This window comes from Anolis carolinensis, chromosome 2 (genome assembly GCF_035594765.1).
Source record: "Anolis carolinensis isolate JA03-04 chromosome 2, rAnoCar3.1.pri, whole genome shotgun sequence".
NCBI classification, from domain to species: Eukaryota; Metazoa; Chordata; class Lepidosauria; order Squamata; family Dactyloidae; genus Anolis; species Anolis carolinensis.
The window spans coordinates 312334672-312360021 of NC_085842.1; the positions used below are offsets into that span (position 1 = coordinate 312334672).

Below are 25350 nucleotides of genomic sequence, written 5' to 3' on the forward strand. Positions count from 1 at the left end.
AAATGTACCGCATATCCACAGAACATGCTACAGCTAGCATCGATGGGCTACCAGCTCCTTTGCTACATGACTTCTGAGAGTGGCAACAAAAGGAGATATATTCGGTGTCCTCCAGATATTTGAGCTGATGAAAGCTATGCAAATAAACATGTATATGCAGACGTTTGCCTACAAATTGTTTTATTCCATTGCATTCAAAGACTGTTGCAAAATCCACCATTTGTGGACCGTAGCCAAAGTAATATCCTTTCTTTACATTGCTTGTTTCTATGCATAAGAAATATTGTCAACATCAACTCAGGCAGACTGGTGTAGATTTCCTAGTATATTGTATTTCTCTACCATTAGTTCTTAAACTTCCTTGGATCATGGAGACTTTTCAGAAGGTGATAAAAGCAATGGACCTCCTTCACCAGACTAAAATACAAATACACATACAGTAGAGTCTCATTTATCCAACACTCGCTTATCCAACGTTCTGGATTATCCAACGCATTTTTGTAGTCAATGTTTTCAATACATCGTGATATTTTGGTGCTAAATTCGTAAATATAGTAATTACTACACAGCATTACTGCGTATTGAACTACTTTTTCTGTCAAATTTGTTGCATAACATGATGTTTTGGTGCTTAATTTGTAAAAATAACCTAATTTGATGTTTAATAGGCTTTGCCTCAATGCCTCCTTATTTTCCAACATATTCGCTTATTCAACATTCTGCCGGCCCGTTGGATAAGTGAGACTCTACTGTATATATGCAGACATTTGCTTATGAATTGTTTTATTACCTTACAAAAACACAGTATTTAAACACATCTACACTGCCATATAATGCAATTTAAAACTATATTATATGATCAATGTAGACACATATATAATGCAGTCCAATGCACCTCCTTATATCTGCATGTTCTTGCTTTTTTAATGAGATGAATTGTGAATAAAGCATCATATGGTTGGTGTAGTCTCATATAATGAAGTTCAATGCAATTAAACCATATAATGACCATATAATGCAGTTTTGAACTGATGGAGCCATAGTCTCCAACATTTTAAGACTCCAGGCCTATAGTCACTTAATGGGACTTAGTTCTGAAAAGAAGCAAAGATGAATAGGTCTGCGGGCACAGAATTTGCTTTAATACATTATAAAACTCCACTGCTTTTCTACACAACTTATAAGAGGAAAAGAGTACTAAAAGGTACAGGCTTCAAAGTCAAAAGGGAAAAAAAATCTGTGATGGAATTGTCTGTTTTGATTTTCCCCACTTCCTTATATCTGCATGTTCTTGCTTCTTTAATGAGATGAACTGTGTATAAAATAGTGATGTTATTGCTTTGCTTGCCACTGGCTCATGTTTTTGTATTCCTCGCAATCAATGGAAAGTTCACAAGCCCACCAAGTGCTCCCAAGATCAAATAACAAGGCAGCAGCTAAATTTACTTTAAAACTGTGCCACTCAGCCTCCCACCCACTCGCTCCCATAATCCCAGCTGGAGCCCCACACGATCGCAACCCTGGTCTTCTTTCATTCCCCCAGATTTTACGGTTCTAAATAGTGCATGCATCTGAACTATTTCCCTGGCCCTCCCATATTTTTTCCCTCGTTACAGCTGTTTTTATTTACATCTCTGTGAATCTTTAACCCAGGGCAATAAGCAATCCTTTTCATTCCCCATAAAACATTTGTAGCGGGCAGGACTTCTTTCAGTCAACAAACAATGGCTGCTCCAGCATTGGCCACAGTGAGCTGGTTCAGGGGGTTTTCAGGAAGGATGAACTAATCTGTTTTCCACAGCATATGGTTGCTTTTGATTTGTGGTTTTTCATAAAACGCACATCAAGTTCAGGAGCATGTGCTGAGGACTTCCAGTGAGCTCACTGTAAACTATTTCTGCAGCACATATCTATCACCAGAAACTTGCATCCAAATGTTTGGCTGGTTATTCTCAATCCTGGAGAAAGTTTCTGATTAATCCGCAACGGCATCCTGGGATTTGTAGTTTGGTGAGGCACTAGCAGCACTCTTTGGCAGGGAGGATAGAGACCTTGTAAAACTAAACCTTCCATCATTCCATGGCACTGAGACACAGCAGTTAAAAGTAGTGTCAAATAGTATTACTTCTACAGTGTAATGCAACAAGAGTCTCAAGTCAAGATGTGACTGCCAAATGCTTCCTATATCAATCTTTTGCTTGGTACAGCTTTACAGCAGTATCTTTCTGGTTTCCAAAGAAGAAAACCATTGGCTCATACAGAGGACGCCTTAAATCATTCTCAGCTGTAGCCGCTCTATGGAGGGAACATTTCATGCTAACATGCTCACTGTGCAGACTGATTAATTTTTCAACTAAATTTTCTTTCTTTTTTATATACTGGCAGAATCCAGTTTTAAACCACACAGAGAGACAGAAATGTATTCATCCTGAATTCTTCCTCCCTGTCTCCTGTGATTCATCTACTTTATGTGGGTCATGTTCTTCAATGAATAAACCTTGAACTCACGCTGCACCCTTGGGTATGCCAATAGAGAAAACTGATATGAATGGTGTGTGCGAGAAAGAGAAGCACAATTCACCACAGGGAGCATTATCTGCAGGCATTCAAAATGGGATAGACAAATATCTGCTTCTAAAATGCTTCCGTCAACACCTTGGTAGATAGAATATTTATGTCATCCCTCCAATCCCATAACTTTGGGCACAGGATATTTATCTGGCCCAAGGGAGACCATGCTTTACACAGGTTGTCTCCTGCATGGTATTTATTTCTGACAAGGGTTGTTATCCTCAGACCTTGGGTTCAGGTATTCTATATCAGCTACTTAGTTTGCTATACAAAGGGGTTTTATAGCACTTTTGACATGGAGAGAACAAAGTTGGTAGACTACGTTTTCATAGACTAAGTCTACTTCCTCTGGTGCATGGAGTGAAGTCCCTAGGAACAGATATTTATATCTCTGTGTGTAAATAGCGAAAGAAATGCAAAACCTATGGTAATGAAATGACGCAAGGATCATTGGGGTGGAAAGATGTTCCCTAAAGCTAAGATGAATGGATAACCATGAGAATGGTGGAGGGAGTTGTAGGGATGTAGTATGATGCTGGTTGGGAACGAGAAAAGAGATGTGATCAACTGGCCAAGAATATGCTTAGTAATCAATAGTCTAGTACTTCAATCAAAAGAAGTAATAGTACCACTCTCACTAGGGGGAATTCTTCAAGTAAACATTGATCATGAAAGCCAAATATTCTTTTTTGTCATTGCTGAAGTTAGATATTAAGACCTACTGGTTATTCCACATATACTATAATTTCTCCGACCTAGTGCCTTCCAGATGTTCAATCATAGAGTTGGAAGAGATGAGAAAGGCAATCTAGTCCAACTCCTTGCACAACAGTATTTATAATTTGGTGATGGAAGCTATAGCTCAGTGGGTCTCAACCTGTGGTCTGTGAACCACCAGTGGTCCCAAAGAACTAAAATATGATATGCGGTCTCATTGTTACTACACTGTTGCAACAAGATCTACTGGTCTCACAAAACTCTCTCATAGTGCCGAGGCAACAGGGATGTTGGGAGGGGAGAGGTTGACTACCCATGAAAGGCATGACAACAAGCCTCCTGACTGCTGCTTCCCCTCCTCCCTCCCTGAGCAGAGCTGTTCCATGTGGCACCTGGAAGTGGGGGTACCTTGGTGTCTTCATTTTTAGGTCATTTCCTGGGATTATTTGGGGTGCCGATTCAGAAAATTGCATTAGCTAGACCACATCAGGTCCAGATCATTAAATATGCTTTTCTGTGGACAAGCAGATGGCGACTACTGGATGGTATATATTATGTTCTGTATCAGAAACGAGAGCTGATGTGGTCTATCCAATGCAGTTTTCTGAATCAGCACACCAAATAACCAAACGAAATCTAAAGTTGACCAAAAATTGATTTGTAACCCTTTTGATACTAATGTTGAAGAGTGGTCCCTGGTCAAAGTGGTCTCCGGTCAAGTGGTCCCTGGTCAAAAAAAGGCTGGGAACCACTGCTATAACCGAACACACAGGCTTGAAGATGGCTGAATTGCTAAAGCATTCATTTACTTACATAGACCCTAAGAATTATAGCAAACAAAGGGTAAGTATTTAATGTCACAGTATCACTAGAGGAAGCAAGGTTACTATCTACTCATTCATTGCTCTAGAACAAACTGTCAGTTGCAACCAGGAGTATAATGCAAGTAGTAAGCCAATCCACAGTTACAGTCTTATCTTGCCAAGACCACAAAAACCCCTCATGCACACAAACAGAAGTCAACTGCTTCACTTTTGGACTGTATACATGGCCATCTTACTCTCACCGGCAGGTCGGTGGTTCAAATCCGGGGAGAGCAGGTGAGCTCCCTCTGTCAGCTCCAGCTCCCCATGAGAGAAGCCTCCCACAAGGGTGGTGAAACATCACCCGGGTATTCCCGGGCAACATCCTCGTAGACGGCCAATTCTTTCACACCAGAAGAGACTTGTAGTTTCTCATGTTGCTCCTCACATGAAAAAAAAAAACTCTCTCAAATGGAGTCAATTACTACAGCACTAATTTTGATGAGAAAGTTCTTCCCCTCTACATTACCAAGTAAGTAGAAAGTCCTAAGTCCTAAGTAATTTAGCATTGTGGAGGGAACTGACCTGAAGTGATGTTTCAGAGTGTAGGTGTAAAAGCATGAAATGTTACACCCATTGGAAAAGCCACTCAATAGGTCTTCTGTGACCCATCCTGGTATTTGATGCCAGGTAGCTGAGTCAGCTGTACTTTGTGAAAAAACAGGGGGCGGAGAGAGAAGAACAATGAAGAACCATGTGTTTTTTTAAATCCCAATGTGATTCTAACTCCACAACAGATTAGTATCTCATCTTCACAAAAAAGGTCAATGGTACTGAGTTTAAGAAAGTCATGTTTTTAGATGGCCACAACCAGATCTCTCCCAACCAGCATGATGGAGAAGCAAGAGGGAAATATCAGCGACACTTTCAGGAACAGGAGTCCCTACTCTAAAAAGCAAGGAGTTGTGAATGGTTTCTAATGCAATCGTGTCTCTTCTTCCAGGGAGGAAGTAGCCAGCAGAAACTATCTTCTGTGTCTACCCTGTTTCCCCCAAAATAAGACCTACCCTGAAAATAAGACCTATCATGATTTTTCAGCATTTCTGAGGAAGCTCAAAATATAAGCTCTATATCAAAAATAAGCCCTAGATATAGTTCATTTAAAAAGTCAATTTGGAAAAATAAGATTGCCCCCCAAAACAAGCCCTAACGCATCTTTTGGAGGAAAAATTAATATAAGATCCTGTCTTATTTTGGGGAAAACAGGGTAGCTAAGACAAGACAAAAACCCTGCTGCTAACAATTACTGGAGTTTTTCACAACCCTGAAATGTTTCTTATACATCAGTCCCTGTTCTGCAATTCTGCTTCTGCTTCCTAAGTCCCTTTTAGCCCTTGAAGACAAAGACTGACTAATCAGGAGAGCTTTGAAAAACTCATTTGCATCATTAATCATGCTGGCGATGTGGCTGTATTCAAGAAAAACAGTTTTCAAGGTGTGATGTAAACCCAGTCAATCAATCTCAGTTCTATTCATCCCTTGTTTTACCCAATAGGAAACCCAAGGGAAAAAACTTGCTACGGCCCAGATACTGCATTCACATCCATAATATTTGCTGTGAGAATCTTGCTATTTCTTCATATCTTTCCTGGAAGAATGATGGAAGTGGATTTGACACACATCCGCTGTCCAAATTATGACCGTCTCTGACTGCCAAGACGTATGCTGAAATCATTTCTGCCACTTGAAAATGTCAGTCTGCTGCCACGGTTACTTATAGTTAAATGCGGATGTTTGCTAGCTGTCTGCTCTTTGGATTATCCTGATGTTATGAGTTAATGGCACGGATAATTGTTCTTGAAAGGCATGAAGTCATCTGTGAATATATACATGTTGAAGCTACCGAAGAAAATACAGTTGCTGTTACGCTGAATTCATGATCCATAAACTCAGAATGGTGAGAAACAACTTGACAAGAATCTATGATGCTATTCGTTCTTGCAAAGTAAAATCCACTCTTTCCTCTTTTTTTTTTTTTTTTTTAAAAAAACCTCATGCATCAAAAGTCATCCAGACTTTTTGGGAAAATACTGCATATAAAATCCTGTATCTCTTCAAGTTTAAACCCAGCAGACTTGCCATTGTAAAGTCAGTGACTTCTTAGGTCACTTATCTGTGTGAGGTCCGTACTTGGCAGGCGAAAGAGTTCCTCTTCTCGTGTTTGTAACTTCCTCTGTTCATTTCTTCCTGTAAAGATTCTGCCGAGCACAATGGCAATCCTTCATGCATCTTTAGAATATAATAGCTGCCCCTTGTTTCACACTCCCGAGTATCTCTCGTTTTTTTGAACCATCTGATCTGAGAACGCTGATTCTAACCAAACTGTACTGCCAGTTCAGAATCAAGGAGGAGGAAAGTAGTTCACAATGACTTCACTGTCTCTTCCAGTGTGTTGAGAGTGTTTGAGGGTTGCCCAGCAACTACCAAATACTTCCATCTAGCGTAAATTGCCATTGCTGTATTCTAGGAGAAAATCTGATAGAGAAAATGCAAGAGAGTGGAGGTGCAAGTAAACACCATCCACCTCACTGCTATAAACTCTTCATTACCAGTCTCTGAAATCTCCCACTGGGATGCAAAAAAGGGCACAGGAAGCCAAAAGCTTACTCCTGCTGGGAACCATCCTGGACTACTCAAGTCTAGATGTAGTTAGATAGACGATAAAGTTAGATTGAGGGAATCCTTTCCCTGTTTCCAAAGCATGCCTAGACAGGCTTTACTGTGTTTCACTCTATCCTGTTTACGTCACATCCCTTACTTTGAAGTTAGTAGAAATGTGAATCTCTAGGGACACTAACTTCCCATTGGTCAGAATGTCTTTTATGGCCCCAATAAACTGGACCATGAGGTTGGAACCATTTTGGTTCTCTCTTCTCCCTTTGTTCTTCTAGCGGGCAAGATATTTAGATGTTTGTTATTTTTCCTTTCTTATTTTCCCTTAGAAACCAGTCTAGAGTAGACTAGACAGCTCCCAAGCCTTTCTATCTACAATGGAGTTCTTTTTACCTGAATAAATACTTTTTGAACTTTTACTGAGACTCTGTAGTCCATTGCAATCCTAAATAGACAAAGGTTTCTTTTGCTCACCCCGTGTAAGTAACTGCTGCATTTGAAAGCTTTGCTTTTGCTACTCTGCTGACTTTTTGTGGAATCTCCCCCAGAGAGGGTTAAATTGAGCCTAACCACTCAGAGATTACCACAACTCCCACCCGCAAACCTGAAGCTGTTCCATCTCCATACATTAACTATATACGCATTTTAAATTTTATAATTCACGGTTAATAGAATTTAATTAGAGTTTTAATTAATGCGGTACTATTTTATTGTTTATGGATTCTGTTACTGTTTTATTGAATGTATTTTGGGTAATATAATTGCCGACTGTTGTAAGCCGCCCTGAGTCCCTCCGGGTGAGAAGGGCAAGGTAAAAGCGATGTAAATAAATAAATAAATAAATAAAATTACAATGCTTTGCCACTTCTTTATGTCCGGTTTGGAGTGATCACTGGAAAAGGCTTGCAGGAAAATTTCAAGACACAGCTCTATACTAGGATTGTACTTGTGAGGATTAAATGTGTGGCAATCGAGGGGGCATCATTTGGAGAGGCTCTCCTCTCGAACCCATCCTCTTCGCAAGTGCGAGAGACAGGGCCTTCTTAGTGGTGGCCCCTCAGCTGTGGAACTCCCTCCCTAGCAATATTAGATCAGCCCCCTCCCTCCTAGCCTTTAGAAGAAGAGTGAAGACCTGGCTTTGGGAGCAGGACTTTGAAAAATAGCGCAGTGCTATAATTTTAACCGGAAATTGTGCAATTGATACACAACATCTTAGACCTTGTTTTGGATGACGTGGCTTATTATTGGAATGTGTTTTAACTATGCTTTTTGTATGTTTTCAATTTTAACCTAATTTTATCTCATGCTTTTTTTGTTTGAGGAAATGTATAGTGCCATTTGTAAGACACCTTGAGAACCCTTCGGTGTAGAGAAAGGCGGGATATAATTAAGGTAAATAACAAATATTCCCATGTCCAACTCCTATGTTGAACATCTGCACATGTTTGTGCATTGCACATGGAGGGCAGCTGGAGATTGTAAGCAAGCTCAGCCAAATGTGTTCATGAAGGTAAGCTCTTCTTTGCAAAGGAGGTTACAGCAGGGGTCCTCAAACTGCTGGGGGCCGGACTATGATGAAATAGTCCAAAATTAGGATTGTTGCTGTGTGCCTTCAAGTCGTTTCAGACTTAGATCAACCCTAAGTCTAAAGTTTAGGACAGGGGCCAGGTAAATGACCTTGGAGGGCTACATCTGGCCCACGGGCCTTAGTTTGGTGACCCCAGGGTTACAGAGTGCTTTCAGGTGAATGTGGCTATAAACTCACAGCACACTGCAATGCAGGAGCATTTTTAAATGTGACCGCATTCTTGAACTTGCCTATTATTTTAATCTTCACATATGCAAGATGAATGTTTGCATAGAACTACAGCAGACTTCAGATCCATGTCTCCAAACCTTGGAAGGCCAAAAGTGTTTGGTACTTCAGCTCCCAGAATCCTTGATCATTGGCCAAGGCAGCTGGGGCTTCTGGGAGTTGAGGTCCAAAACACTTGGAGAAGTAGAGCTTGGGAATCACTGTCTTTTCTGTTCCCAACCAAGGCAGAATTTGATTACAATGGTTAGCTACTGAAGGAAATGCTATCATGTCAAATGAACCTGGTGTACAGATACCCAGCTGCAATGGCATTCAGTTCTGACTTGAATATTGTGCCAGCTTTGAGCAACATTCCTCCTTAGCTTTTGTTGTTGTGTGCTTTCAAATCATTCCCAACGTATGGTGATCCTATGGCAAACCTACCAAAAGTTTTCCTTGATAAGATATGTTGAAAGAGGGTTTGCCATTGCGTTTTCAGTGAATGTAGAGGACTGACTGCATATGTAAAACTCCTAACGTTTCTTTCTCCTGCATGTTGTGACACATTGAAAAATCCTTCAATCATGAAGGTTTCCTTTATGTCTTGCTGAAATGTAAATCAAGACTGAGATGTGCTTCAGAAAGATGTCTGGAACAATGCCACTCGTGGTGTGCCTACTGAAAACACCGCACAAAGAGCAATAGCCACAAGAGGAAAGGCAGCTTAATTATGGGAGCTAATCAGAGCAGGTGGTTTAAAGTCCACAAGGGACTGTAAAAACCAACAACAATGGGAAGCGGAATGGGAGTGGAGTTAACAAGAGCTCTCTTCGCCACTTTACTTGTGCTGAGGACTGCCTTGGAGTGGTTCTACACTGTAGGATTAATTCCATTTGACAAGACTGTCATAGCTCAATGCTATGGGATTGTGGGTGCTGTAGTTTGATGAGCATTATTTTGTAGGGAAGGCTAAAGACTATGCAAAACTACAATTGGAGGATAACGGATTGTCCAGCCTATTGCCATGCAATGCAACACAGTCAAGACATCCCATTGAGACACAACTCCTGTTATCTGCAAAGGATATGCTGCCATAGATACTTGAAACTGAAGCATACCATACAATAGTATGAAATATATAGAGAACCTCAAAAACATGTATTGGGAAATGTGTTGTCGAAGGCTTTCATGGACAGAATCACAGGGTTGTTGTGTGTTTTCCGGGCTGTATGGCCATGTTCCAGAAGTATTCTCTCTTGACGTTTCGCCCACATCTATGGCAGGCGAAATTTATTGGGAAATATTTTTTGGAGCGTGGGTCAGTGCAATGTGGATATTGAGTCTGCGGATAAGAGGGTCATACAGAGCTCATAGATAGGTGGACAATGGCAAACACTGCACCAATGTCCTGACTTCAGCTTTTCTGGCGGCCACATGGACTGCCAAAAATGCTATCATGCTCCTCCCCAAAAAATCCACTACTTTGCAGGTTTTGCAGGATTTCTTTTAATGTTAAAGAATGAATTGGATGCCCAAACTGTTTAAAAGCTTAATACTTTCTTCTGGAAGTTTTTAATTGGGGCCACAGGAAGCAAAAAAAATCTGCAGAATCTTGAAAAAGTCAAGGGATGTGAAAAAAAAACCAGCCTTAGGAGGTCCACATTTTGCTTACTTCTGCTGCATAGACTTGCAACCACTGAAGTGAAAAACTCTCTACCTCAGGCAGCCCTCTTTTCAAAAGTGTATGAAGTAGGTCAGTAGCAATTTGCAAAATTGCTCTGTCTGTTTCCAAAATATGAAAAGGAAAAACCAAACAAGCTTTGCATATTTATTAATGGCTAACTCCAGGGATTTAGAGGAAAGGAGGGTGTCATTTCCTCAAAATGTGAAGTTAATTAAAAAAAATTATAAGGGTTAAAAAAAGAAACAAAACCACTAACAGAACAAAAACAAAAATATCAGGCTCGATTTACTTGACCATTTAAGTGTAAAGCCAAGCAAACAGTAGGAAAGCCACCTGGCTAATACTGGACTGGAAAATTAGGAACGTATTTGTAATCCTGTTATTTAACGAACAAGTATTGTTTAGTGTTGAGAATTACCAAAAAAGGGGGGGGGGGAGACCAAATGAATGACCTTGGTTCTTTACTTTTCCTATATGGATCAAGTTCATATAAGTCATGACTATCCACAATCTGTCACAATTCAACAACTGGTTCCTATTACTCTTTTTTATTCCAGCCTGCAAAAGTTACTATGCTATTTATGGGAAGGGCGCTATATACCAATACACATCACAATTTCATCTAGCTCAGCAGCTTTTTAAGATTTTAGGGAAGACTTCTATGTATTTCCAATATACCTTGATCTTACTGCAAATGGCTCAGGGCTATTTATTAGTAGCTCAAGCGGGTCATTCTGTATTTAATGGTATTAAACCATCTCTTCTCTTTAGATGGCAGTGTGCATTACAGTAAAGTTTCTGTATCCAAACTCTCCACCCCCACGAATATCCGAAAACATGGATAATATTATACCCCATATATTGGTGTACCACAGAATTGTATTGAAAAACCTAGATGGCTAATGCCCAAGCTATTTGAAGGCACGTATCTTCCTATATGAGCTTGTTTGAGCTGTAAGATCTTCAGGAGAGAGGCTTCTTTCTGTCCCATCACCTTCTCCGGTATTATCTGGTGGCCAATTCCAGACTTTGCAACTTCATTTCAGAGAAGTTAGGGTTGTATTCTCTTTTCAGATAAACATCTGAATTTTATATAGCAACTATACTCCCCCTTAAACAATGCCATGAAATTTAAAGGATAGAAACACACATATTTTAGAACATATTGCCAAACTGTTCATGAGTTTGTACAATTTTAGGAAAAACAGTATAAATGAGCACAGACCAGTGGTTCCCAACCTTTGGGCCTCCAGGTATTTTGGACTTCAACTCCCAGAAATCCCAGCCAGCTTACCAGCTGTTAGGAACTGTGGGAGCTAAAGTCCAAAACATCTAGAAACCCAAAAGTTGGGAACCACTGGTATAGAAAAATAAAAATGAGGGCAAATAGATTGATAGCTTTTATCCTAGAGTGGTACCTACATTGAACTCTATGGTTTCACACTGATGTGGCATTAGGGGCTGTGCAATAGTGAGTAGAATGTGGAAGGATGGGCGTTTTGTTTTGTAATTCTACATATATCATATATCTAATCAATAAATACACAGTAATATGTTTCTTGATTAGATATATGATTTGGTTTACATGTATGTTTGGCATTGAATTTTGCCATTATTATGTTGTAAACCACTTGAATCCCCCCACAGGGGTGAGAAAAGCGGCATATAAATACAGTAAATAATAAATAAATATATAATGTGCATTGGGGATGGCATTAAATTTTGTTGTATAATGTACAATGACAATAAACGTTACAGCTTATTTATGTTTTATTTTATAGATGGTTTTATGTGTTGTATATGCTGATTGTTTTGGACTTGTAATGCTTTTAATATCTTGTAAGCCGCTTTGGGTCCCTTTGTGGGAGAAAAGCGGGATACAAATAAAGATTTTATTATTATTATTATTATTATTATTATTATTATTATTATTATTATCACTATTATTATTGACACAATTACACAGTGTGACACAGCCAACGAGATACATATGCTGGATTTCGTATCACAAAATCACAAGTCAAAGACTTCCCAAACGTTTAGGACTGTGTGATGTATTATTATTATTATTATTATTATTATTATTATTATTATTATTCCCTTCTTGCTCTGTTTTTACAATCAAGTGAAAATATTCTTATTTTATCAGTTACTCCCTACAGTGTGGACCGAAGCAATCCTAATAATTCCATAGTTCAATTGTATCAAATTGGCATATGAGGTTTCATTTCAAATTCTGATTTAAGTCATGAAACACATACATAAACAAGCATGAACATGTTTACACACACAATCACTCATTTATGATTTGGGAGTGGGGAGGTCTTTCTCCTACCTCCGGTCATTCCTTCTTCTCCTGAATAACTTTTTGGTGTGTGCAATTTCAGCTTCATGTGGCAACGGCTGATAGCCCTGGTGCAGAAAAAGAAGAAGGGGAAGGTAAGTAAGTCATTAATTTGAAAGAGGAGGCACAGAACATATGCCTTAATATATAGAACAAGTGGAACTTCTTGGCTCCTACAAACTCATAACCAACCAAAATATTGTCTCAGATGAACCATCTATTTCAATTATTGATATCTTTGAATTGTAAAACAAATGAGCTCTGACTTGAGACAGAATTATACTGTTAACACATTCAACTTTGTTGTGATGATGGTGATGATGATAATATAGTGGTGTTGATGCTGATTTAACAGTGTGATCAAATTGGACCAGGGAAAGGTCTTCTGTAACATTGATCATTTATACATCTTGGAGCAGGACAAGATAATGTAAAATGTGATGAAGAGACCTATCCTCTCTCACTTTCCAAATTCCAACTTTCATTCACAGTTATCCAATCATAATAACAGGGCTGGACATAACTTTGTGCACTCTTTTTTCTGCTTTCACTGGCATCCATCCTCTCTCATGTTGGGAGGGATTGTTGTGGTTGAAAGTTGGGTTTGGACTGCATTATATGAGTTTCAAATTGCATTACAGTAGAGTCTCACTTATCCAACATTCGCTTATCCAATGTTCTGGATTATCCAACGCATTTTTGTAGTCAATGTTTTCAATATATCGTGATATTTTGGTGCTAAATTTGTAAATACAATAATTACTACATAGTATTACTGCATATTGAACTACTTTTTCTGTCAAATTTGTTGTTTAACATTATGTTTTGGTGCTTAATTTGTAAAATCATAACTTAATTTGGTGTTTAATAGGCTTCTCCTTAATCTCTCCTTGTTATCCAACATATTCGCTTATCCAACATTCTGCCGGCCCGTTTATGTTGGATAAGTGAGACTCTACTGTATATAGCAATGTAAGTCAGGCCATCATTAAAATGAGGGAGTGGAGGGACTTGCCTCACCAGATACTTCCATTTTGTTAAAAAATATAGCAACAATCCATGGATCTATTAAGTTTGGGCACCAAAATAGAAATCATATGAAATGTAGAGGCTGGTGAAAGTAAAACAAAACACCTCTGCTTGCATTTGCAAAGAAGAGTCTAAATGTTCTCCAGAAGGATAAACATGCTTTTGTTCATCTATGCAACCTGGTTGTTTCATTTGACATGTGCATACTATTAGTCAACAGAATTTATTTGTCTGTGGCACAATGTCCATTATAAAACATTCTGAAATTTCCATGCTGAAATTAAAGAAGGGGAATTACATAAAGGATTCAAAAGCACAAGAAAAAACAACAAATTATTATTGTTATGGTTGTTATGCACTCATCCTCTGCACTGACATCTTTAGGTATTTGCAGCATATCTTTTCAGCTGATATGAAAATGTCATTCCATGTCATTTCTGTCTCTGGTACCAATTTCTGTTAAAGAAGTACTGGCTTGGAACATATCTATTTCATTAACAGAGTTATACCTGTGATTAAAATTAGTGTTGCCTAAGATGACAGGGAAAGGAGAGACATAAAAGATCTCTTGTGGCCTTTTAACGGAAAATGCACACTGGCAGCCCTGCACAAGAGATACTGTCCTGTGAGTCTACCCAAACCCTGACGAAGTGCTTCCAGAAGAAGGCAATGAAGCAGAATGTTAACATGAGGGGAAAGTAAATTCCTCCGTTAAGACTAAATAACAGTTGCCAGTACTGTAGTGGTTTGGTGTCAGTATTTGTGCCTCCCAAATGTACTGGCTGCTTTTACGTAATAAATCTCCAATCTCCTCCCTATGCTTTTCAGACCTTGGCTCCTGTCCCATACAATTTTTTGTACTTCCAACTTTCCATGCCAATCTCTCCGAGTCTCCACAATGACAATCTACCAAGGAGAGATGAAGGGGTAGAAAGAGAGAGGGGGAATATAAATTCAATATATGCAAATCTGCTGGGCAGACATAAATTTATCCCAGTCACAGAATTAAGAGGTCCACCGTTGGGTTTCCAGGCTCTTTGAAAATGGATTCAGGCCTCGGTTTAGCCCCGTAGGCATTCGTCTGCGCTGGAATTTCTCTGTCTGCATGGTTCTCTTTGAGCCTCAGGGAACGGGTGTTATGGTATGTCTAGCCCTCTCCGAGATGTTTTGGGGCCTCATTAGTTTGTGTAAAGAGCTCTGTGGTTCTTGGAAGAGGAGGCGCTCTCTAATAATTGCAAAGTATTATTTATTTTCTTAGAACTACAAAGCTGTCGCAACCACTGCAGGCAGTAAAAGTCTTTTATTTATGCAACGCAGTGCTTTCCAGGCCGGCCATAAAAGAAACTCTGTAAAAACCACTCTTTAGATATCCATAACAATCCATTCTCAGCATCCTTAGGGGAGCCCTTCCTGCCACAGAATGAATGAATCACTGCTAGAGCAAAGCCGCTCACATCCCACTGCAAACCATGATCTGAAATGGGCTTGCAAATGGTGACAGCTTGGAGGTAATTCTTGGTTGGTGTCAACCACTGCTTGTCCTATCCAGACACCACAAAGTTGCCATAGACCAGGGCTTTTTACCGTTTTCTACTCATGACCCCTTTTGGCCCAAGAAATTTTTACATGACTCCAGGTAATCAGGTGTATAAAATAGGTATAAAAACCAAACATTAACTGATAGCAAACCAGTATTTGCAAGGCTTGTTAAACAGGCTGATTTTCTTTTTTTATGAAGTAAAACTGAAGCATTTTCTACAGAGTCCACTGTTTATACTGCATATTGTTGCTAACAGATTTGTGCTCATGATTTATTGCCACCAATTTACTACAAAATTCATATTAAGATCTAAGCCCTAGGATCTAAGGACTCTATGGAGACGAGGCTCTTAGGAAATTCTCCCAGTTTTCAATGAGAACAGTCTCTCTTGGTTGTGTGTGAACAAGGGAAAACAGATTGCATGCTGATTTGCATCTAGTTTGCAAAAAAAATAAATAAATAGACCCAACGTAAGTAAAACAGTTGGTTTACAATGTAAACATAGGCCATGAAACTATTTTTGAGGTGAAAGGACTCAGGATTGGCAGACAGGTAATTGCAATTTTGTGTTTGTTTATTTACAAATGCATATGATAAACAGTCTAAAAAAGTCTGCTGGGATTCTAATACATAAAATGCTTAAGTTGAGAGGTGACAGGGTTTGGGGAGGTTGGGTGGAATGCGGGTGGACTATGAGTTTTAAAGGCCATTTTAGTGTATTTATTGTATTTTAATTCTGTTTTTACCATACTGTTACTAATTAAGCATTTTTAACTTTTGCATTGCACTTTTTAAACTTGTCTAATGTGGAAATTGTTAGCCACCTGAGTCTTACAGGGAGAAAGGTGGGATATAAAGTTAACAACAACAACAACAACAACAACAATTCTGGCTGCTTAGTCTACTTTCAGTCATAAATTGGATGCCCAGGAAGCCAAAAGTCGGCAAAAGGTACCTCCAGATTAATACAGATTAGCTGACAAACAGCAAATCTCTTAGTCTACTCTAAAGAGATATACAGTAGAGTCTCACTTATCCAACATAAACGGTCTGGCAGAACGTTGGATAAGCGAATATGTTGGATAATAAGGAGGGATCAAGGAAAAGTCTATTAAACATCAAATTAGATTATGATTTTACAAATTAAGCACCAAAACATGTTATACAACAAATTTGGCAGAAAAAGTAGTTCAACACGCAGTAATGCTATGTAGTAATTACTGTATTTACGAATTTAGCACCAAAAAATCACTATGTATTGAAAACATTGACTACAAAAATGCGTTGGATAATCCAGAATGTTGGATAAGCGAATGTTGGGTAAGTGAGACTCTACTGTAGTTGGGAAAGGTATGGGTGGGGAACCATGCCTGTTTCAGCTGTTTGGGCATAAGTCCAACAATTCAGGAGAGCACTCCTCCAACTCCATGGTCTATGGTCTAAGCTGTAGTTTTTATGTCTCTCTGGACTTTTGTTTGTGTATTGGTTACATATTTGTTGAGATATCAAATGAGATTAAGTGTCATACATAGTTCTCTTCCTGCCCATTTCATCATTATTTCCAGTGATCCAAGATTGGTCCAAGCTTGGAGATGAAATCGTGGAACTCCTAAGAACCAATTCAACACACCAACACGCTAACTGCTATTCCATACTGCCTCTGACTATCCATGTAACACAGAATACATCTGTCATGCTGGGCTATGCTAATTGAACTGCCAAGCTGAACTCCAAATGGTAAGGTTCACTGGGCTGATGACAATCAGGTAGCACTGAGAACAGTCCTTTAAAAACTTTCCTTGCTAAATATCTTGAGCTATGGTGGCCTAACAAGAGGCTCTAAAGGGTTGTTGTATGTCTTTCGGGCTGTGTGGCCATGTTCCACACAGTTCCATGTTCTCTCCTGACGTTTCGCCCACATCTATGGCAGGCATCCTCAGAGGTTGTGAGGTACCTCTGAGGATGCCTGCCATAGATGTGGGCGAAACGTCAGGAGAGAATACTTCTGGAACATGGCCACACAGCCCAAAAGACATTCAACAACCCTGTGATCCCGGCCATGAAAGCCTTCGACAACACAAGAGGCTCTAAAACCTAGCTGTCTACCACAGAAGTCATGCATTTGCTGATGACAAAATACATGAAGTAAAAGGGGCCATTGCAATCTTGTTGGATGGGACAGGATGGACAGGATGCCTTTTTGATGGACCTTGGGAGCATTTTATTTCAGTACAGACCAAAGGAAATCAGAGATGCATAGAAACCAAAGATAAATGCCTTCAGCAAAAGTGGGGGGGGGGGGGAGTAGACAGAAAGTGAGAAAAGACAGGATTCCTTCTTTATTTCTGATGAGAGATGAGAAACACCTGAGAAAGGTGGGTGGAGTTGGCACATGATGAGATAAATTATTGAATGAAGTTTCTAGTTCATGGGATCAGAAAGAGGTCCGCTTGGAAAAGTTCTAGAAAAACCTGTTGGCCATGCTATTACAAAAAAAGGTAACTTTCCCCAGTTCAGGTTTGATTCCCAAGCTTTCTCTGCACCCTGGGTTCATCAACAGGACAATAAGATGTCAGAGGCTCATTCACAATACATAATTATACCACTGTGATTCTATTTTAACTGTCACCAGTCGTTCTGTGGAATCCTGGGATTTGGTAAGGGGGACAATATACCCTGGGAGTCTGGAAAGCAATATGTTTTGCCAATGTTCTTGCATTGGAGTGCAGTGTTGGGCATAGCTGCCTTATGCAGCATGGCTCCATTGGAAACTGATGTAGAACCACAATGGAGCTTCTAGAGATTCCTAGAGAATTTTAAACAAAATTGTGAATAACCAAACTGCAAAGTCAAATCCGCTCATGTGGAGGGATGACTATACTTGAATGTAGGTCATTTGCAAAATGGTAAAAACAGAGAATACGTTGAATTGCAATGATGTCAGCATCTGATGGAGTTGACAAAGTGACTACCATGAAAACATTGACAAAACATACATGAAATAATATAAATTGTTTAATGCACAACACTGATACATCAAGGAAATAGGGGGAAATATAAGATCCTATTAAGTGAATGGAAAGATGGCTCTAAATGCAGAAATGTCTTTTCTGGAGTTCCACGGAGAGCTCAAGAACATAGGACTCTTGGTGGTCCCTGATCCTTGGTGTCTGAAAATTTTGAGGGGAGCTCAATCACACTGTCTCACGTTCCTCCCATTCTGGCATCCATTGCCAGAATCACTATAGTGTGTGATCTTTAGATGTTGAACAGAAATTATGTCAGTGAGTCCTGAATCTTTGCTCATTCAAAATGCAGGCGCCAGGATGTAGTCCCATGTGCCCCCCTTTCCACTGCCGCACTTTGCTTGGCGTACTCAAAACGGCAGAAGTTGCATAACCCTGCTTTAGGAAGAGTATAAATAACTCACAAAAGAAAACCTCTGTTTGTGGCAAGAATCGGCCAGTCTCTGCAAAAATCACGTTACAATCTGATCTAGGAAATCCAGAATACTTTTCCCATGTTACGGCTGGGAATGGAACAATACCTCACAAGTGGATGTGACTGTAATTGTTTTAACTGATGTTATTTTCATTTTGTTTGGGTTTATTGCTTATTTGTATGCATTTCCTCTAGCAGGGGTCACATTTAAAAACAGACTCGAGGATTAGGGAACCCGCCCCATTCGCAAAACTAGAATGAAATAAATACAGAAAAATATTGGGTGTGTGTGTGTGTATGTATGTATGTATGTGTGTGTGTGTGTATGTATGTATGTATGTATGTGTATGTGTGTGTGTGTGTGTGTGTGTGTGTGTGTGTGTATGTATGTATATATATATATTGTTTTTAAAGAAATGGGACGGCATCAAGACAATCACTGCGACCGGGGAGGAAAAGGGACAAAGAAAAACTTGAGGTCACAATTACAAAAGAAGAATCAACAATTACAGAAGCATAACCATGCATGCAATTGAACTGATCCAGCAGCAGAGAATTGGAAAGGGATAGAAGGTTTCTTTGAGCCCAACCCAGACTCTGTGTCTCCTTAAAAATAAGCCACTCTGAGTTTAACAGAACTTAGGGTAAATCTGGGCCCCCCGAAGGTGCAGCGGATTAAACCGCTGAGCAGCTGAACTTGCTGACCGAAAGGTCGGCAATTCAGATCTGAGGAGTGAGATGAGCTCCCATTGTTAGCCCTAGCTTCTGCCAACCTAGCAGTTCGAAAAAAATGCAAATGTGAGTAGATCAATAGGTACCGCTCTGGCAGGAAAGTAATGGTACTCCATGCAGTCATGTCAGCCACATGAACTTGGAGGTGTCTACAGACAACACCGGCTCTTTGGCTTAGAAATGGAGATGAGCACCAACCCCAAGAGTCAGACACAACTGGACTTAATGTCAGGGGAAAACCTTTACCTTTACCTAGAGTAAATTTATGTATGATAGAAGGGCAATCTTATATTCATCTGGAATTAATTGTGATAATAATTTATTTATTTGACCAGTCATATGACCATTTCAAAGTACAACACAAATAAAAACATGGCAGTCATCTGGAACTAAGCATGCATCTACACTGTAGAATTAATGCAGTTTGACAGCACCTGAACTGCTATGGCTTAATACTATGGAATCATGGCATTTGAACTTTTACAAGGTCTTTAGCCTTCTCTGTCAAACAGTGCTGGTGCATCACTAAACTGCAACTAAGACGACCACATTCCGTGCCTTATTCATACAGAGAAAATAATCTCTAAACTATTTTTATGGCATTGATGGTGATGACAAAGCCTCTTGGCTATGCCTCGAGAAGACCAAGCTACTGACTTCTGCTAAACAGTGTTCAAGATAATCTCTAGCATGGAAGGGGAGAAGCAGAAAACCCCGCTAGACCTCTCTCTGCAACTGTAATTGGAGCACATACCCCACATCTCATTCCACTGCCACCAGTAAAGCAAAGGAAGATCTCCCACTAGCTACGGAAAGCTGGAGGTTAATATGCATTCTGTGGGTTTGGATGAGGGTGGGGGGGGGGAACAGCAGAGCCACATTCAAAGAGTCGATGGCAAACCACATTCCCTTTTGTCTGGCAAAAGCCAGCTTCGGGGGCTGAGTTATTGAGGAAGTTCGGGGAGGGTTATATTTGTTCCAGATGCACGTTTCCTCTAACCTCTTGAAGTGGCACTTCCCAGAGAGGATTTTGTTCTCCATGCTTTGCTTTTCATTTTCATTTACACAGGGCCGGAACAAATAGCTTTAATCTCGGTCTTGCGGAGTTGGGGGACGGGAGGGAGAGATAAAGACAACCGTGTCTGCGCCCAACCAGAGAAACCAGAAAGTAGGCATCACACACACACACACACACACCTTGTATCTCCTCAGAAAATCCTGAAAAAACTTTGAGGAACAAGCCAAGAAAACAATAAGACAAGAAAATGAAAAATCCAGCAATTATGGCAAATGGCAACCTGCATATTCATTTTGCCAGAAAGATGCTGCTGGTATTATTATTTCATGTAAACAACTAAGTTTAGAAGACATCAAATAATTGCTTATTTAATATTAATTATATATGTAGGGCTAATCTACCCTCCTCTGTAAGTTAAGGTGAGACACAGGACTAAATTCATGTACAAAATTCATGAATGGAACTATTAAAACACAAACAAAGAAGTTCTGAATTTAATTATACAGCCAGTGCAGAGTGCATATATGTTAGTATACAGTTCTCTTGAACTAAAATAGATGCCTATATGTTGTTCTAAATTTCCTGAAGATAATCTAAAGGTTAAAATTCTTGTATTCAGAACTCCTGAACTTTTTGTGGTTGGGGGGACATAAAGTAAACAAGAAAGCAAATACACTGAAAAATCCAAAGTCAGATCATTTATGGAAAGTGGCTCTAAAAGATAGTTGGACTCACATCAAAGCCAAACACAAGTCTACATTGTGCCAAGTCCAATGATATACCACATATAATTATGTGGTCATTCTCATGTATAAGTCAAGGGCAGTTTTTGGGGCCGAAAATTATGGATTTTGATATGACTCATGGATAAGTCAAGGGTCATTCTTAGAGAAGGGAAAGGGGAAAGCAGCAGAGTTGCATCGAGGAGTCAACTGCCCTTGATTGTCACCACCACCATTTCCCTGCCCAGGTATTCAGAAAGCCTCAAAACAATGCCAAGATGGGTTGGTCCTCCCTTTTGGGATGGACTAAACTCTGTCCTTTTGCTACTCTTCTCAGAGAAGGAGAGCAATCCTTTCTTTGGAGAAGAGTTAAGCTACCATACTCACACTGATCCATAGATAACCTGGGAGGCGTCTACAGACAACGCCGGATCTTCTGCTTAGAAATGGAGATGAACACCACCCCACAGAGTCGGACACAACTAGACTTAATGTCAGGGGAAAGTTTTTACCTTTACCTTAGATGGATGCCTCCTGTGGCATTTGGAAACTGATTGCTTTATATACAGGCTTACAACCAGAAGCATTTTTGGATTTTCCAGATTTTGTAATATTTGTATTGGAATATACAAACATAATACGACATCTTAAAGATGGGACTCATGTGCAAACACAAAATTCATTTATGTTTAACATACACCTAATACACACAGCTTGATGGTAATTTTGCACTGTATTTTTATAATAATTTTGTGCACGAAACATTAGACAGAAACCAAAGTTCCACTATCTCAGCCACCCATGTGGACAATTTCAGATTCTGGAGCATTCCGTATTTCCGGATAAGGGTTACTGTTCTAGTGCTATAAAGTTTTCCATTAGAGGCTTTTAAATTAATGGGTTGCTGTGCGTCTTTTGGGCTGTATGGCCATGTTCCAGAAGCTTTCTCTCCTGAAGTTTCCTGAGAAAGCATCTGGAACATGGCCATTCTGCCCGAAAGACTCACAGCAACCTAGTGATTCCGGCCATGAAAGCCTTCGACAATACATTTTAAATTAATGTTTTGCATGGTTTTACTTGTATAAACAATTTAAAATTGTTTTCCTCTTGCCTTTTAGTTATTTCATTTATTTACTTACTTTAATTGTATTCTCCTTTTCTCCTGATATAGGTATTTGAAGTGGCTAACAAGTGAACATTTATGACGATACCTGAGGCTGTGATTTAGTTATATGTGGTTATATTTTTTATAACAAAAGATGCCCTGAGTTCCACATTTGAGGGAAAAGGTGGAATCGAAAGAGATTGATTGATTGATTGATTGATTGATTACAATCCCAGGATTTCATAGAAAGCAGCCATGACAGGAAAACGCTACAATTGTGCAGCATGGAAGATAGTCTGGAAGGGCATCTTAAAGTTCAATTGGCTTTTGTAGGTGATGCTGAGATGCACCTTCCAGCGTATTTCCTGCTTCATTGGTACCCGCCTAGAATGATGCCCAAAGTGACGATTTTGCTCACATATAATGTGCAGCCGGCTTTGTGCTTGCGAAGAATCTTCCCCAAATCTGCACCCAAACAAAGCCAGGAGAGAGGAAGCGAAGGAAACGCCTGAGGAAAAATTATTCTGATGAGCTTTAAAAAAAAAACGGCACGGCCCTCGGCAAATGACTCCTCTCTTACCGAACATGGTCTCCCGTTTGTGGTCATTAAGGAAAAGCGCTCCATGAGAAACACCCAATTTCCTTAGATGGAAACATCCTCGGTATTTGTCTTGAATGATTTTATCAGTCACAACTACTGAAGGCCATAGCAACAAAAGTAATTAAAGCTATACACGTTTATTTTTAAAAAACAAATACAAACTTAAGCCCTATTTTAGGCATTGATTACCCAGGCGTAATTCACGCTGAATGCAAGGAGTCACGCATTTGGTTTTAAAGTTGCAACTTGTGGTTGTTAATTTATTTTTTTTTTTAATTTGAACATAAAAATTTAGTGTAAATGAATCTATCTGCCATGGGAATATGGACAATCTTCACCTATTTTTCCATGTCTTAGTCCCAAAACTACTGAAATGCAGATTTTATGTTCTTATTTCATAGCCTCACCAACTAAAACCGGACCGCTCAAGGAGCTCTTTCAAACCATAGCACACCAATATTGCTTTAACTTTAAAGGTATCTTGAGATCTGCAGTTTGGTGGGGCACTAGAGCTCCCCAACAAAGAACTCTAACAATGATGGCCTAAACTACAAATCCCAAAGGATGGTTAAAGCGGCATCCAAGTGCTATAATTGTACAGTGTGAAGAGTCCTCATATTTATCATATACTGTAGTACTAATTTTACATGAGAACCATTGTGGTTTAGTCATTGGAATATAATTTGGGAAGCCAGGGTTCGAATCCCTGTTTGACTGTGAAATCCATTTGGATACTTTTTGTAAGTCTCTCAACCTCGGAGGAATTAGGTAAAGGTAAAGGTTTTCCCCTGACGTTAAGTCTGGTCGTGTCCAACTCTGGGGGTTGTTGCGCATCTCCATTTCTAGGCTGAAGAGCCAGAGTTGTCCGTAGACACCTCCAAGGTCATGTGGCCAGCATGACTGCATGGAGTGCCGTTTCCTTCCCGCCAGAGCGGTACCTATTGATCTACCCACATTTGCGTATTTTCGAACTGCTAGGTTAGCAGAAACTGGGGCTAACAGCGGGAGCTCACTCTGCTCCCCGGATTCAAACTGCCAACCTTTTGGTCCGCAAGTTCAGCAGCTCAGCACTTTAACACACACAGAATCATAAAATTGGAAGAGATCCCAAGTCCCATCCAGTAAATCCCGTCATGTTGGAACACATGATCGAAGCAACAGCAAACCTCTTCTGAACAAACCTTGCTAAGAAAACCCAGCATCAGAGTCGCCATAGCTTGGAAAAGACTCGAAGCAATAGTGAACCTCTTTTGAATAAACTTTACTAAGAAAAGTTAAGGTCTGCCTTAGGTTTGCAGTATCTTGGAAAGGGCTACAACAATTATCTTTGTAATGAATGCTATCACCTATGTTTGCAGTAAGGTGTGAGATAAAATGCTCCTGGATTACTCATTAAAAGCCAGCTCTAAAGGAAGTGACATTGTGTATGTACTCTCTCTCTTTCTCTCAATTCAACAAACCAAGGTACCGTTTACCTTACCTATCCTGGGAACGACACACAATAGATTCTCCCTGCCTTTGCTGGGTTTCCCACACGAACACGTAGGCTCCAGCACATGCGAGGCAGCGTGATGCCGTCTAGGGTCCCCTACACATTGTGTGTCTGGCTGCACGTACTTAAAGCTTGGCTGTATAGCCTGGTGGAAAGAGGGAATTTGCCTGTTTCATGGCAACTTCCTCTCCTGTGGCCCAGCCTGTCTCCAGGAAAGCAAAGGATTTCGGAGGAAATGCTCGGCTCCAATAACCCCCCAAAAGATTGCACCGAGACATTAAGAGATCCATTTCTATGATACTTTTATTTTTAAAATGCAAAGGTTGATATTGGCTTGGTGCCGCCTTTGTCTGTTCACGTGAAACCATAAATGTGGATGGGTTTTACGTGCAAAGCGTGTGTTGCTTGCTGCTTACTACGGACTTCCCAAAATAATAACAACAATAACAACAACAACAACAGAGTAAACAGGCTTCTGTTTGCATGGTTTCTGGGTATAATTACACTGAAGAATTAATGCCATTTGACACGGCATAGTCTGTTATGCAATCATGGGAGTTGTAGTTTTACAGGGTTCCCAGCCTTCTTTGCAAAAAAAAAAAAAAAAAGTGCCAGTGTCTCATGGAAATAAAAAATACAATTGCCATGATGCCATAGCATTGAGCCATGGCAATTCAAATGGTGTAAAGTTCCATCATCACTTTGCTGTATAGCATAGGTGAAGCAATGCCTTTTAATGCATATATACCTACTAACATTACTCAAGATTACAGAGATTCAATTAATTCCTTTATTTGTTTATATCCTGTCCTGGCACTTGAAGCAGTTTATGGCATCTTTTGAGGGCAAACTAAGGACAGTAACCTGACTCAGTATAAGACAGATTCACACAAATTTTAAAAATGCAGCATATTGATTACTTTCTGGATTTGCCTTTGGTGGTCAGAGAATCTTTGCATCTCTAAGATTCATAGTATGGCCTCCCGTAACCCTCCAAATGTACTAAAGCACCCATTATCCCCAGAAAAAGTGTTGACAGGGAATAGTGGACAAGATAGTTCACCGTATCTGGAAGGAGCCAAC

General features: G+C 39.8%; 1 protein-coding gene across 6 annotated transcripts in view; it reads right to left on the reverse strand.

Annotated features, from left to right (window-relative positions):
• Positions 1-25350, reverse strand: part of ctif (cap binding complex dependent translation initiation factor) — a 177515-nt gene that overhangs the window by 64846 nt on the left and 87319 nt on the right. For all 6 annotated transcript variants that reach the window (XM_062972567.1, XM_008102767.3, XM_008102765.3 and 3 more), the window contains one exon: positions 12579-12655. In XM_062972567.1, coding sequence (XP_062828637.1) covers positions 12579-12655 — 77 coding nt within the window. The remainder of the gene's footprint in view (positions 1-12578; positions 12656-25350) is intronic.